Genomic DNA, 14900 nt, shown 5'->3' with positions numbered 1-14900 from the left:
TTTTTTTTTTTTTTTTGTCAACGATTATCCATAGATTCATCAATAAATAGTATAAAATTACAAATATGTAAGATATCTGAAATGTATGTTAGGATTTTTTTTCTGTTTTATGTGTTACTATATATTACTATTTTTTTAATGCTAGCTATTATTGTTATTTATTATAATGTTGTTAATAGTTTTTTTCAAGTCATCATTTGTAAACAATAAAATGGAAAACAAAGTCAAAGAAATGCATATAAAGAAGATTTAAGAGCTTTTTAAACTATTTGTTTAATGGTTTTAGGATTGTAGGTTGCTTTTTCTATTTTAATACACATGTATTTAATTTTAATTTATTACTATGAAAAGTTTTTTTTTGTTAAAAGGCTTTCAATTATAAACATATAATGCCCAGTGGGCTATTTTCGGAGTAGGCCCATACAAAAATCCCAGAGGGTCCAACTCATTTAAACCGTTAGAAAAATAAAACCGGCCGGGTTACAACAACCGGATTAAACCGGCTACACGTGAAACCCTAATCTACAAACGAAGAACTCGTTTTGTAGCTGCCGTCCATAATTGCGGATGCTCGACCCGAACAGGACCTTCGGCGAGCTTGGACGACGGTAACCGAACGAAGATGGTGATCCAAGATCCGTTTGCCATCCCGCCACCGTAGAACCGTTTTGAGAAGGAGGAAGAGATCCGATCTGTCCTTCGTCGTGGAGGATTCCATGCTCCGTCGTGAGAGAGAGAGGCAGCAGGGAGTAGATAAGAGGACCGTCGACGGTGGCTTAGCTTCACCAGATCGGAGATTACCTCCCCTATCATAACTGATCTGGTGAAACCTCCAAGATCTCCAATCTCCAGATCTATCTACCCTCTTCTCTCGTTCTTCGCCGTGGACCTCCCTCTTCCGCTCCGCGTAGCAACACCTCCGGTAGAGCTCTTTACCGTCGGCGTCTCGCAGATGCTTCTCCTCTCCACCGCTCCCTTGATTTCGTCCAACAGCTTTGCCGGGATGATGCAACAAGTCGCGAATGAAGAACCATGGACCGGAGGGTCCTCACCGCCACCGGAATTGACGGAGGACCCGACGTCGGCGCACGAGGTTGTGGTCAGAAGAAGTAGGTTTTTTGAGAGAGAAAAATCGAAGTGCGTGGTCCTCACTCGCCCGATTTTTCTCTCAACGTGGAAGAATTTACTATGAAAAAGTTTAGTTGGTTTTATAAATTTATGGTACATTTTAAAAAGAATATATTTTATTTAATTTATATATAGGTAACCCATATAAGTATATAACTTATTAAGCTAATGAAAATTTTATGGTTTTGGGTTTGGATATATAAATCTCAAGATTCTTAGCCAATAAAATAAATAGATGGGCACCAAAATGTTTGAACCGATATGGATTTGGATTGAGTTATCCATTTTGACATTCGATCATATCACTAGTTTAAAAACAAAACTATATGTCACAATGAGAATTATTCAAATATTATATCTCATATATATAAAAAAAACATGTCAAACTACTCATACATTTAAGCAAACTCATATGATAGAAGTTTTGAAACGAACAATCACTATATATATAAAATTAATCTAATAACAAATAAGTCAAAGTAACAGATATACCGATTTGACTGAGCAAACAAACAAACTTTGGCGTTACATCTTGCATGCTTTACATTTACATCGATTGTTGGAAAGTAAAATTGGCGTTACGTTTTGCATGCTTTTACATTTATACAAATTGTTGAAAAGCAAAATTGGCGTTACGTTTTGCATGCTTTTTACATTTACAATGAATGTTGGAAAGCAAATTTGGCGTTACGTTTTGCATGCTTTACATTTACATCGAAAGGTGGAAAGCAAATTTGACGTTACGCTGTTGCATATTTTACATTTTGCATCGACGGTTATAAAGCAAATTTGACGTTACGTTTCTTTTAATTTACATTTATGTGTTAATTGTCGGCTTCCAACAAATCATTAAATATAATTATAATAATTTTTGAGACTCACTTTTTATATATTTATACATTATTTTCAGTGAAATATAGAAAATTTCATGAATCAAGCTAGGATTTAGAAAATCTTCATTAATTTATATTCAAACTAGCAAAGTTTTCACTCAAAGTTTAAACATAATTTATTTTTTTTAAATCACTTTGGAATTTGTTAAATTTAATTTTATAATCAGACATGATTTATTTTGATTTTTGAATTTTTTAAAAAAAATTAAGAACTACAGTACTACTTAAACAATCATTAACACCACTAACCCCATAAAAATCTCTAACCGAAAAAAACTAAGTTAACATTAATTAAGCTTTTTTTTGCCCCTCCTAAATGATGAACTATTGATTTTTGAACCGAGACTGACTTCTCGGCTTCCTCCGTGAAATAATCATACAAAACATTAATTAGCGAGTAACCTCTCCACTAATAATCTCAATATTTAAAAATTTTAATTATTTATAAAATGGAATTTTCCTTTGTACCTTACTAATTTATATATCTTCCCCCAACCTTTGTCTCTCTCTCTCTCTCCATCTTCCTCCTTCCCTCATGCCCCCTTCTTCTTCTCGATCCATCTCTCTCTCTTTCCTTCTCTCTGTTCCCTAGTCCATCGATTTATATAACCCTCTTTCAGATTCTTCTTCTTCTCCTTCTTCTTCTTTGACTTTTTTTTGACACCCGTAGTCTCTCTTTCCCCTTCCATCGATTTAGGGTTTCCGATTTCCTCTTTTTTTTTTTTTTTTTTTAATTGGTTTCCTTCTCCTTCTTCAATTTCCCCGTAATCTACTCGCTCTTTTTCCCTGGCTAGGTTTCGATTTCATCTTCATCTTCAACCGAGGAGGCTTCTGATCCGATCTCCCTAGCGTGTGAAAGCGAGAGATGTATTCGTGCTTCTCTTTGGCTTGGATCGCCTAGGATTTTTCAATCGTGTTATGATGGTGGGTACTCAAAGTTTAGGTGGTTCGTTGCCGCCTCTTAATTCTCCTAAAAGCTATGGAATTACGAAGCCGCTCTCGCTTGCTGGTCCTTCCTCTACGGATATCAAACGTAATGTGGAGCTGGAGAAGGTAAAAAGCTTTGTTTTTTTTTTTTAATTTGTTTCACCATTCATCTTATTCGACTGTTTTTAAGGATTCCATGTTTACCCTAATAGTACTTGGTTGACGAGGGACTCTATGAGAGCGAGGAGGATACCATGCGTAGAGAGGAAGTTCTGGCGCGCATTGATCAGGTTACTCCCTCACTAAAGTCTTCTTGTACTAATTGGGTTTTCGACATCAACAACAATTGTCTATTGAAAATTTTGTTTTTTTTAAAGGAAATTGTCGTTTAGGCTTCACTGTTTAGCGTCTTACTCGTGTATGATCTGGTTGTGGGTATTGGGGTTAGCTTACTTCATAGTTCAATATGTAATAAACAACAATTGTCCATTGAAAATTTTGTTTTTAAAAAAAAAGAAATTGGCGTTTTGGCTTCTCTCTATTGCGTCCTACTCATGTATGATCTGGTTGTGGGTATTGGGGTTAGATTACTTCATAGTTCAATATGTAATAAACAACAATTGTCTTTTGAATTTTTTTTTTTTTTTAAAGAAATTGTCGTTTTGGCTTCACTGTATTGCGTCCTACTCATGTATGATCTGGTTGTGGGTATTGGTGTTAGCTTACTTCATAGTTCAATATGTAATAAACTTGGTCTTAGATTGTTTTAACTTTTAAGTTTTATTCACATGCTGTTCATTATGCTTTTTGTTCCTTCCTCTCACATTTTTCTACTCACACTTGTTTTTAGATTGTGAAGCACTGGGTGAAACAGTTAACGCAGCAAAGAGGATATACAGACCAGATGGTAGAGGATGCAAATGCTGTCATTTTCACCTTTGGATCCTACCGGCTTGGCGTAAGTGCTACATGCCTTGCTTTTATCTTGAAGCTAAAGATGCTACAGTACTTTTGGATCTATAATTATGGTTTACTCTTGATTCTGTTTTTGGTCTCTGAATGCAATCCTAGTCTGTGAGGCTGAACAAACTACAATTTGTTCACTTGCAGGTACATGGGCCCGGGGCTGACATTGATACTCTGTGCGTTGGGCCATCTTATGTTAATCGGGAGGTGACTCTTGCTATTACCTTTATTGATTCAATTTTTTTTGTTTTTCTTAGTTCTTACTTCTTAACGCTCACTTTTACAGGAGGATTTCTTCATTATCTTGCATGACATATTGGCTGAGATGGAAGAAGTGACTGAGCTTCATCCTGTTCCTGACGCCCACGTTCCAGTCATGAAATTTAAGTTTCAAGGAATACCGATTGATCTACTCTATGCTAGCATATCACTTTTAGTTGTGCCACAGGTAATTTATCTGTAAATTTAATCTATGTTTTTCTGTTGTAGGGGTGTGAATCATAACTTTATAATATCTTGTTCACTATATGTTACATTGTTGGGCTTGTTTGCATGTTGATGGCAGCAGATAGTGGACTACTATTCCTACATGACTTAATATATAGAGAAATTTGTTTTACTTTTTTCTGGCTTGAGATAGAGCTGATAAGTTTGTGGGCTATTTTTGTTTTAGTCACAAGAGCGGCCATGGTAGTTTACCATTTCTTGCTGAATCGAAACTCTTGTTTTTCGTGGATTTGATTTATCAACAGGATCTGGATATCTCCAGCTCGACTGTGCTGTGTGATGTTGATGAGCCAACCGTTCGAAGTCTTAATGGTTGTAGAGTTGCTGATCAGATTCTTAAACTCGTTCCAAATTTTGAGGTACACTTGCAGTAGGCCAGGCATTATGTTAATTTATTAATGAACTTTGGTTGCATTCTCTTATCATTTGTGCAATTGTAGCACTTCCGGACTACATTAAGATGCCTGAAGTACTGGGCTAAAAAGCGTGGCGTATATTCAAATGTAAGATCTTAACTTTCCACATATTGTAGTTATTGAAAATTTTCCATGTCAGAGCTCTTTTCATGTTTCACATGCTGGGCAGGTGACTGGATTTCTTGGCGGTGTAAACTGGGCACTTTTGGTTGCTCGTGTGTGCCAGCTCTATCCAAATGCAATTCCTAGTATGCTAGTTTCTCGTTTTTTCAGAGTATATACTCAATGGCGGTGGCCGAACCCAGTCATGCTTTGTGCAATAGAAGAGGATGAGCTTGGATTTCCTGTCTGGGACCCTCGAAAAAATCATCGAGACCGCTATCACCTCATGCCAATAATAACTCCAGCTTACCCATGCATGAATTCTAGTTACAATGTCTCTCAGAGCACTCTTCGCGTTATGACAGAGCAGTTCCAGTTTGGTAACTCAATCTTGCAGGTAAGAAAGCAAAAAAATTGTCTTGTTTTCTCAACCATACATTCAGGATCCTGTACTTAATCATGACTTTTAATGCAGGAGATCGAATTAAATAAACAGCATTGGAGCTCTCTATTTGAACAATATATGTTTTTCGAGGCATATAAAAACTATCTTCAGGTTGATATAGTGGCTGCAGAGGTAGAAGATTTGTTGGCTTGGAAGGGTTGGGTGGAATCGCGGTTCAGACAGCTGACCTTAAAGGTTTATTGCCTCTGTTTATTTGATTTTACAGCAATAAACCTGGTGTCTCTTCAGTGTTTTATTCATATTTCTTTTTGTTGAAAATAAAAGAACATATTAAATGGTTTTCAATTTCGTTTCTGTTCATTCAATAATGCAGATAGAAAGAGACACTAATGGGATGTTAATGTGTCATCCCCAACCAAATGAGTATGTAGACACGGCTAGGCAGTTTCTGCATTGTGCCTTTTTCATGGGTTTGCAGAGGGCAGAGGGAGTTGGTGGTCAAGAATGTCAACAGTTTGATATACGTGGTACGGTCGATGAGTTCAGACAAGAAGTAAACATGTATGTGTTCTGGAAACCTGGGATGGATGTGTTCGTTTCTCATGTTCGTAGACGACAGCTTCCACCTTTTGTTTTCCCAAATGGATATCGAAGGCCTCGGCAGTCCAGGCACCAAAATCAACAGGGTGGAAAATCTGGTGAAGATGGCACCGTTTCTCATACCGGCTCTGTGGTAGAGAGGAATGCTAAGAGAAAGAATGATAATGAAATGATGGATACGAGGCCAGAGAAACCTGAGAAGCGTGCATCTCTTAGTCCACAGAGTCTAGACATAGTCTCACCTGAAAATGGTGCTATCACTACTGGTTGTACTCCTCCTATTTGCAACCTTAGAAGGCCCCCTGGTGAGGAAATAGAGGCTGAAAATTTGAACACTGAGAGTACTGAACTAACTAACTTTTCTCGAAATAAGTGCATCTCTGGTAGCGGGCAAGTTTTGGAACTACATAGTACGCCTCTAGTTCAAGAATGCTCTGATCCAGCTGAGCCTTTGGGAAAGTGCGTGACACCTGACTCTAGTGATATGGTAGCACTTGGAAGCGTACAGGAAGAAAATTTAGATAGTGACTTGAAGTCTGTATCAATCAGTGGTACCAACTCTCAACTTCTTCCAAGTCTTCTTGATAGGAAGAGAGGTTTAGTCGATGAAGTTGAGAGAGAATCAAAGATATTTAGTGGGACGAGTACAACTGGACAAATTGCTGATAGTGTTCAGCAGAGCAGATCCTGCGGGCAGAATTATGAGGTGAGTGTTTTTTTTTTTATGTATGACGGTTCTGGTGAGTTGTTAAAAAAATTGGCAATAATTTCTTCATCATGTCGCTATTGATAATGGGTTTTTACAGGGTTTCGGGTTTCCTGCTGCGAATTCAGATCCTCCTTTTGTTGGAAAGGATAGTTTGTACCCTCAAAGTGGCATGTCAGAAGACCTTCAGGTTATTAAGCTAATTTACAGTTGCTGGCATAAATTTTTTTCTTTTGAAAAAATCGTCTAGGTGGTTAAAAAATCAACTGCACACTACATCGAATCTCATACTGGTTCCATAGTGTCAAGAAACATAGGATGGAGCTAGTTTGAAATTTAGATGGTAGTCCATATATCCAAAGCAGTACTACCTCTGAGGTCAATATTCCTGCTGTGTTTTCACTTGCCTTGTGTGGTTTCTGCTGCATACCGCCTAACTAGTGTATATATATTGGTTGGCAGGTCCTGCACTGCAAAGCAACTCCGCTTGAAACTTATTGAATAGACTTTTCTTTCTTTCCTTGTGTCTTGTAAGAAATACAACTAACTTATGTTGTTGCTCGTAATCTTGTTTTGTCTTAGTCAAACTCTTTGGTCAGCGGGATGGAGAAACCAGAAGACAGAGCTAGGTCAGAATCTCTGCAGAAGTCACAGATAAGGCATGTGTGCTATGCAAAGTCATGATTTCTTTATGTTATTATTGTTGTTGTTTTTTTTGGTTTCATTGGTACTGTTATAGCACAAGCAGGTTAAGCTTAAAGTCCACTGTGTGAACGTCCTCTAGGCTATTGACGTGATAACCAGTCTCATCAAGAAACGGGAATATCAACTCAAGTTGTAGCGGTGGACAGACGACAGTCAGAAACCTTTTGGTAAGTGAATTTAATATGAAATAAGAAAAAGAAAAAAAAAAGACAAAAAAAAAGTTTAAAAGAAATATGAAAAAAAAAATCCAAAAAAAAAAAGAAAATATATAAGTAAAAAAGAAATCAAGAGAGAAGAGAAGGTACAAGCAGAAGGATGGTTTTTGTTTTGATGGTGGTATTTTGAGTGAGAGCTTTGACGGCCAATATGCGTCATGAGGTGGGATAATCACTCAACTAGAAGGAAGTGACTTATATAATGTGGGGATGGTGAAATTTTTTTCTCTTTTTTTTTTTTTTTTTTTTTTTTNTATTCGGTTGCTTCAGACTCTGGTCCTTGAATCGTTGTGTTTCCTATTTATTTTGTGGTGGATGTATATAAGATCTATGCCTCCGTGTCTCTTTTTTTTTGGAGTTCTGCTGTCAATTAAATGAGTAATTTACAGTAAAAAGCGTTTAAATTTGAGGATTCTGATCTAATACGAAATGAACGTGTGTAATCTGCGTTTGGACGTGCAGTCGCTGTATTTGGATAATTGGTGGCTGAACCAAGAAAAGAAAGTATTTAAACTTTAAATGTGTCTGATCTGCAGATCAATAGAATGTCAATCTCGTACATGGATTTAGCTCTGTACTAGAATGGTTCGAGTTTCTACTAAGACAAAACAATTTTATGTTGGACAGTTGGAGATAAGTCTTGTTTTGTGGACTTATCTAGAATACCATTTGCCCAAAGATTTATAAGAGTAAAACTCAAAAAAAAAAAAAAAAGGATTTTACGCACATTACCATATTCACTGTTAACAGATAAAGCTTCTCCGTAGTGATATACTGATATCACTACACAACAATGATAGTTGATAGCTTAATGTAGTACTTAGTATCTTCGAGTAAAAACGAAAATTTGAAAAATAGAATCTTATGAAAGCCTCATTATGTGCAAAAGCGAAAATATTATTTTTATTGGATATTCCAAATATATGCTACTGCATGCGTAAATTTATTCTTATCTAATCGCATCATAAGGTAATTTAACTAACAAACAAAAAAAAGAATCATACATTCGTTCTTAAATAATCGCATCAACGTCTTTTATTTATTCTTAATTTCTTTCTTTGTGTCTTATATGATAGGACAAAAATTTAGAGTTCTAAGTTCCAAACCCTCTAGATTTTTAGTGGGATTTGGTGGAGAGATGCTATACTTCGTCTTCGTCTTTGCCTACATATTTGGAATTGGATAAAGCTTTTACGGAAACTTTTGACTTGTTCGACTACCAATCTACCTAGCTAGTTACAATCCCTGTTTCAGAAATCGCTAGACGCTAGTCGGACGGTTTGGAGTGGGCCTAGCGCCTAGCAAGAAAATCGGAGATTAAATGAGGATTAATCGGAGACTAGTTTGAGGGTTATTTTATTAAATTAGTAATAAAATTAAAATATATTGTACTAAATATATATATAATTCTGTTTATGTTAAATAAAATATATAAAACTATAGTATTGTCTTTAAAATTATGATTTTTATTAAAAGCTTATACATTAGTTATTGTAAAACATCATAAACTCTTAATTTAAATATTGAAATAACAAAAATATATATGTCAAATTTATATTTAGTTCTAAAAATAATCGGTATACACAAAATTAATCGGAAAATAATCAGATTAGACAAACATAATCGGATAATTGATGCTAGGCGGGAATTAGTCATTAATCAAGGCGGAAAGAGTGGATCTAGCGATTTTACCGGGCGTGCAGAGATTTTTAAAAGAGGACAATTGGTCTTACCAGATATAATAAATGTTATATTCCATCTTTGCCGTATTTCCAATGCAATCGAAGTATAATTTATTTGATAAGTAGATTATAACTATGGTTATATTATATATGTTATGTGTTTCAAACACATTAGGCATTATAGACTTTCAGATTTTGTCGTTTCATAAACAGCCAGAGCATTAAACGACAAAGATAATATTATTAGTATATATACAACAACAACGCATATATATACATAATATGAATACAATCGCACGCACGTATACGTTAGATTGCCAAAACAGGGTCAATCAATTTAGGTCATGTGTTTTGAGCCAGTAATTTTAATTAATTTTTGATAGTCACTTCTCTAACGTTAATAGTCATTAATTAGTTAGAGCCTTCGAGGCAAGTAATCTTGCATTCATGATTAACATATGATAAAATAGATATATATATATATATATAATATATATACGCCCTAACTCATATTGAAGATTGATTTTCCTACAATTTTATCCAAGCAGATCCGAAACACGATCATGGATTACACAAAAGGAAAAATAAAAACCTTGAAAACTAGGATATTTATACTGTATATACTACTACTCCAAGGAAAAATTAGAAAGTCAAAACATGACTACGAAAGTTACCTATATTAATAATTATTATACTATGTTTTTTGATATTTTTGTAAAACGGAAAGTAACGCTCTGATGAATTAAACCTCCTGAGCCATCATCCACTTCTGCAACCTCAGCTGTCTATAGAACCTCTGTATAAACTCCTCCGCAGCTCTGTCCACGTGGCAGCTTTCCATCGTACCTGTGCTGCTAGCTACGTCCGGAAACACGGCCGACGTCACGTGTCGGTCCCAGATGGAGTCACGAACCTTGGGGAGTGTGTTGTACCGTATATACGCTTGGCGTTGGCGCTTGTTGATGAGCGGTTTGTTGTGAGACCCGTTGCTACGTCTTCCTTTGGTGACGGTGGTGGCGTAAGAACGTCTCGGCGGGGTGCTGCTGCAGCTGAACTCGTAGTCAAGCTGGATAGGGACAGGGGAGATGTACGATGACCGGACGTCTTGACGGCAAGTGATACGGGAGTGGGAGGTTGAAACAGCGTCGTTTAAGGATTTGCGTAGGATCTTGCCACGTTTCGCGAGTAGCCGTGGATCGAGGGTGGTTAGGAGTTTGTGACGTGAGGCGTCTGAAACCTTCTGGATGGTGAAGTGGATTAGCTTCGCCAGGCTCGAGAGCTTCTTCGTCGTGACTGTTGAACAAACCTCCATCGTGTCGAGTGTTTGCATATGTGCGTTTTTGTGAGAGAGGGTTTGGCTTAGGGGTTGGAGAGAGATTGGATTTAAAGAGAATAAAGTGGGATTAATGAAGAAACTGATGATAGCTAGTCTTTATATAACGGAAACATTATATTTATTCCGCTATGAGAGTAATGGTAAAATTAATAGGAAAAAAGAAGTCGATGGGTCCAAAAGGTTTATCTCAACCGTTAAAAAAACATTCTCAATTTTTTTACCAAAGAGACTCCAGTTTTAGTCTCCCCATTAAGTCAATATTCATGATCTTATCGTAGTTTCAAACTATTTAAGTGAGGATAGATATAAGTCCATGTATTATTTCGTTTTAGGTTTGTGGTTATAACATTTTCAAGGAACTACAGTTTGATAGCATTGATATGTTAGAGCTTCTTTGCTAGAAGACGATTTTTAAAATTAAAGTTGGCAAAATATATGCAATGCAAATTGTAAATAAGAAATATATAGTATGTTTTTCGCCTGTGGTTTAAATAAACGAATTCATATATAGTATAACTAATTCCTCGTAAATCACGTGTTGGAACATTGTAGCAAATATATCGTATACTGAAAATTGATCTAACCATCAACAAAAGCGACTCGATTAGTAGGGGAAATTTCTTTTAACATTTTAAAGTTAAACAATATTTAAATAGTGTAATGATAACAGCTGCATTATAGTACAAATTTTATTTGAACCGTGTCTGTCTTTTATGGATTTTAATATTTGGACACCTTTTCTTTTTCGATGTCTTTACTTTATTTACATTTCTTTGTCAGGTTAGAAAAAAAAATAAAGAAAAGAAAGGAGAGATATATTGAACTAACTTAAAAAAAATGGTTATGTAATTGTATTACTCTCTCTCTAAGTTGTTCGCATATGCAAAAAGTGTAATACGGGTAGGGATCCATTGGCCATATATTGTTTAGTTTTTAATCAGAAAAGTTGATTTTGATTGCTTTATCGAAAGAGTTAAAATCTTATCGACATTAATTTAATTAATATTCTTTATGGAAAAGAAAATCATGAACTGTTTTCTTCCAAACTTGGATGTCTCGGCCTCCTCCCAAGTTTCGTATAGATACTTCGACGGTCGACGCTGGCATATAATAACATAAATTTTGGGATATTTTCATACGATAAATTTTTTGAAAAATATAGGTGACTTATAAATACCCCGTGGGTTGGAGAACTCAACTATTTGTCTTATTGATGAACTTCTAGAAATATATAATTACCAAAATTGCAAAATTCCAGTATTGTACTGTAATTCTCCCATTTAACAGATGAATAATAATAATGACATTTTTACCTGACTGGATTTGTTAGTTATGTAAAAGTGTCATTTGATTGACTCTTTGTTACTTGCCAATAAACCCTCACGTAAAGTTAATAATGTAACTTTTTGGCTTCTTTTCACTTTCCCATGAAATTACTTGTTCGGAGCACTGTTAACCTATCATCATTTTTGATATAATAACGAGATAATCATTACACCTCGAAGAAGTGTCAATGAGCTGGAGATATAAAATTTCGCATTATCCGACCTAAATTAGGCCTAGATATTGTAAATATTCAGGCATTGTGTTGAGCAATGAGTGCTTAATAATTTGCACAAAAAAATATCATGATTAGTTATTGCAATTTCTCCTTCTTTTCTATATAAAATAATGTATTTTTAAGGTTTATGCAATTTGATAGGGTTTGAGGACAATGATGGATGTATGCAAAGGAAAGAAAATGGGTCCTACGGTAATGGAAAAAAAACACAAAGTGATTAAGAGAAACTTTTTACATTTTCCAATTTGACACCTTCTCAAGCAAGCCTTAATTAACAATATCTTATATAGATGAATGATATTTTACCTTGCTATATAATATCTACTTGCAACTAGCTTTTGTATACGATTTAAGTTCTCCACCTCATAGCTAGTGTCGTTGTGGTTTTGGCTGAAACAAAACTAAAAAGAAGAAAAATTGTTGTATTTTAGGAGAGTTCGATATATGTGCTCTGAAAGCCATAACCAATATAGCATCAAGATGTTTTAGGAATTATGCTTAAAAATTATCAATCTAGTCTTGAGAAGTTTGGTATAATAGGTCTAGATATTTCAATTGGTAATGCCTCTATTTACATTACTTTCACCAATATATGGATTAAATAAGGGGTCGGCATGTTTGGTGGTGTTTGAAAAAGGTCATATAAATATCTTAACTAGAGATCAGTTGTATATATACTTCAAAGTGAAAACCTAATACTTAACTTTGAATTTGGTAGTCAGAACATCTTTACACATTAAAATAGTGGTGGCGGTGTTGAATTCATTTTTAGCAAGCCTGTAAATTAGGATTCGAGATCTACGGACTGTGCTTGATTCTAATACTATTTTATAATGTCACAGCCCCTCTTATTTTGGTTGATTCCATTTCCATCAGTTTACTTTTTCTCCCGTGAACCTCATAATTCTCATGATCATCGATCGATTTAATTACTATGCATATAACCCAAAGAAAAAACAATACAAAAAAAGGTTAAATAATACAAGTAAACACATAATCAGCGGTTGGTGAGTACAAATGCACACCGGATAATACGCAAATTTATTGAATTGAATGATCCAGATTCCAGAAGCACTTCCCGTGGCCAACATTATCCTTTCATATTTTAACTAACAAAAAGATTGGTAATAATTTCACTTTGTGTTTATATATTCGTACGGTTGCTGTAGACTCTGGNATCCTATATATAGAGAAAGATAAAAGGAACAGATTTGCTTTTGTCCATTAATGCGATAAAGATATATCAGTTGAACTTACACGTCAACAACTGTCAAAGAACTCAAAGATGCGAGTTGTGTTGTGAGAGGACCGAGGGTAGAATTGTAATAACGGTCAAATACACACCTGCTTGCTTTGAGCGTATAAATAGGTTTCTTCCCAATAGCAAACTTCGATAACACCGAAAGCAAAAGCTCGTTGGTCAAAATGGGAACGGAAGCGGAAACGGCGTCGTGTAAGTGGGAAGGCAAGCACGTAGCTCAAGTCAACGGCGTCACAGCTGAGAAGGTCTGGTCGGTTTTCTCAGACTTTTGTAACATCCACGAGTGGTTCCCAGCACTGGACACGTGTTACCGAGTCCAAGGAACCGATGGTGAGCCTGGTCTGGTCCGATACTGCGCGTCCACCAAAACCAAGGACGAGGAGGAAACAACAAAGTGGGCTAAAGAGCGGCTGGTCAAGATCGATCTCATCGGGAGGTGTTTAAGCTACGAGATTCTCGAGAATAACGTGGGGTTTAANTACTATAGACATGAATTACTGACTGTAACGTTCAGTTGTTGAGACAATTAGTTCCTTATCAGTTATATGTAACCAATAACCACCCCAAAAAAAAAATACAAGAACTCAAAATTGTTGGAAACTTCAGGTTTATACTAGGGGCAAAACAATATTTGATATATTGATCCGATCCTTTCCGAAAAATTTGATATCCATAGTTTACGTGCACTTGCATTTCTAGGGTCATCATCTTATATGTAGAGAATATGCGAGAGAGTGATAAAAATTATATTGACTTTCATAAGAGATAGAGAAAGGCTATATTGACTTTTCATTTAATTGGGTTGCGTTCTGGGTTTGAAAAAGAACTTGAACCATACTTTGTCTTTGGGCTTGTATGTATTGGGTTGTAGTTTGTTGGTTTCTAAATGTTGGTTATATTTTCGATCCATTGGATTTGATTTATCCGTTTGGTCCATATTTGAATTGATTCTATTTTTAATCTTTTTTTGTTAAATATATATTTGAATTGATTTTTTTTTTTAATAAATAAGAGTTTCCGGGTCTAGGTCCGTACATCCCCTCATGCCAGAGACCAGAGCATTTTATATGGTCCCCTTCCAAGCGCCGTTTCTCGAACCGGCGACCTCTAACTTTTGCCAAAGAGTCTTTACCAATTGAGCTACCGACGCTTGGTAATTGGTAATTGATTATTTCTTTCAAGTATGGGATCGATTGCGGTAGTTACAAACTTTTAATACAAAGTTTTGCTATGCCAGTTTCTTAGACTTCTCTGTTCTAGTAGGTTAAGACAGCCCCAACATTTTTTTTATTGCGTATATACATATGCCCATGCAAAAAAAAAAGCGATCATGATAGCAAGAACAATTCAAGTTCTTGACTCGATTTTGTTTCGTCAGAGAGCTTTTTTGGTATACAAATAAATGGCATTGAAAAAAAATGGGAGGAGAAGCAATCTAGTATCAATCTAGTGGCATGGGGAGGTCCATATGTAAACTTTATGGGGGGGG

General features: G+C 35.7%; 3 protein-coding genes across 5 annotated transcripts in view; 2 read left to right on the top strand and 1 right to left on the bottom strand.

Annotated features, from left to right (window-relative positions):
* LOC104721536 (nuclear poly(A) polymerase 4-like) lies at positions 2940 to 7928 on the top strand. Of its 3 annotated transcripts, none has more exons than XM_010439543.2 (13): positions 2940 to 3074; positions 3161 to 3238; positions 3799 to 3906; positions 4059 to 4121; positions 4201 to 4362; positions 4667 to 4780; positions 4862 to 4924; positions 5007 to 5336; positions 5415 to 5579; positions 5719 to 6651; positions 6752 to 6841; positions 7234 to 7310; positions 7436 to 7928. In XM_010439543.2, the coding sequence occupies exons 1-13, from the start codon at positions 2940 to 2942 to the stop codon at positions 7446 to 7448; spliced, it is 2331 nt and encodes a 776-aa protein (XP_010437845.1). In that variant the 3' UTR covers positions 7449 to 7928. The 3 variants fall into 3 exon arrangements, 2 of the variants coding, with proteins under 2 accessions (XP_010437845.1, XP_010437844.1); XM_010439542.2 differs by having other exon boundaries at positions 7400 to 7928; XR_002034237.1 differs by lacking the exon at positions 7436 to 7928 and having other exon boundaries at positions 6752 to 7029; positions 7114 to 7325.
* LOC104721534 lies at positions 9735 to 10653 on the bottom strand. Its single transcript, XM_010439541.2, has one exon. It carries the CDS (start codon positions 10581 to 10583, stop codon positions 9996 to 9998), a length of 588 nt encoding a protein of 195 aa, XP_010437843.1. The 5' UTR covers positions 10584 to 10653; the 3' UTR covers positions 9735 to 9995.
* The window catches only part of LOC104721533 (lachrymatory-factor synthase-like), a 2883-nt gene continuing 1429 nt past the window's right edge, over positions 13447 to 14900 (top strand). Inside the window, exon 1 of the mRNA XM_010439539.2 lies at positions 13447 to 13889. Within this exon, the coding sequence (XP_010437841.1) occupies positions 13576 to 13889 (314 nt within the window). The 5' untranslated portion in view covers positions 13447 to 13575. The remainder of the gene's footprint in view (positions 13890 to 14900) is intronic.

Source organism: Camelina sativa, chromosome 11, assembly GCF_000633955.1.
Source record: "Camelina sativa cultivar DH55 chromosome 11, Cs, whole genome shotgun sequence".
NCBI classification, from domain to species: Eukaryota; Viridiplantae; Streptophyta; class Magnoliopsida; order Brassicales; family Brassicaceae; genus Camelina; species Camelina sativa.
The sequence above is the reverse complement of the archived record's forward strand: the minus strand, read 5'-3'. Positions and strand labels throughout refer to the sequence as shown.

Bases quoted from the DNA above. Each gene is read 5' to 3' on its own strand.
- LOC104721536 (XM_010439542.2), top strand. From the start codon at position 2,940: ATGATGGTGGGTACTCAAAGTTTAGGTGGTTCGTTGCCGCCTCTTAAT. The intron at 4,363-4,666 runs GTAATTTATCTG...ATTTATCAACAG, and splicing joins CACTTTTAGTTGTGCCACAG to GATCTGGATATCTCCAGCTC. The intron at 4,781-4,861 runs GTACACTTGCAG...GTGCAATTGTAG, and splicing joins AACTCGTTCCAAATTTTGAG to CACTTCCGGACTACATTAAG.
- LOC104721534 (XM_010439541.2), bottom strand. From the start codon at position 10,583: ATGCAAACACTCGACACGATGGAGGTTTGTTCAACAGTCACGACGAAG.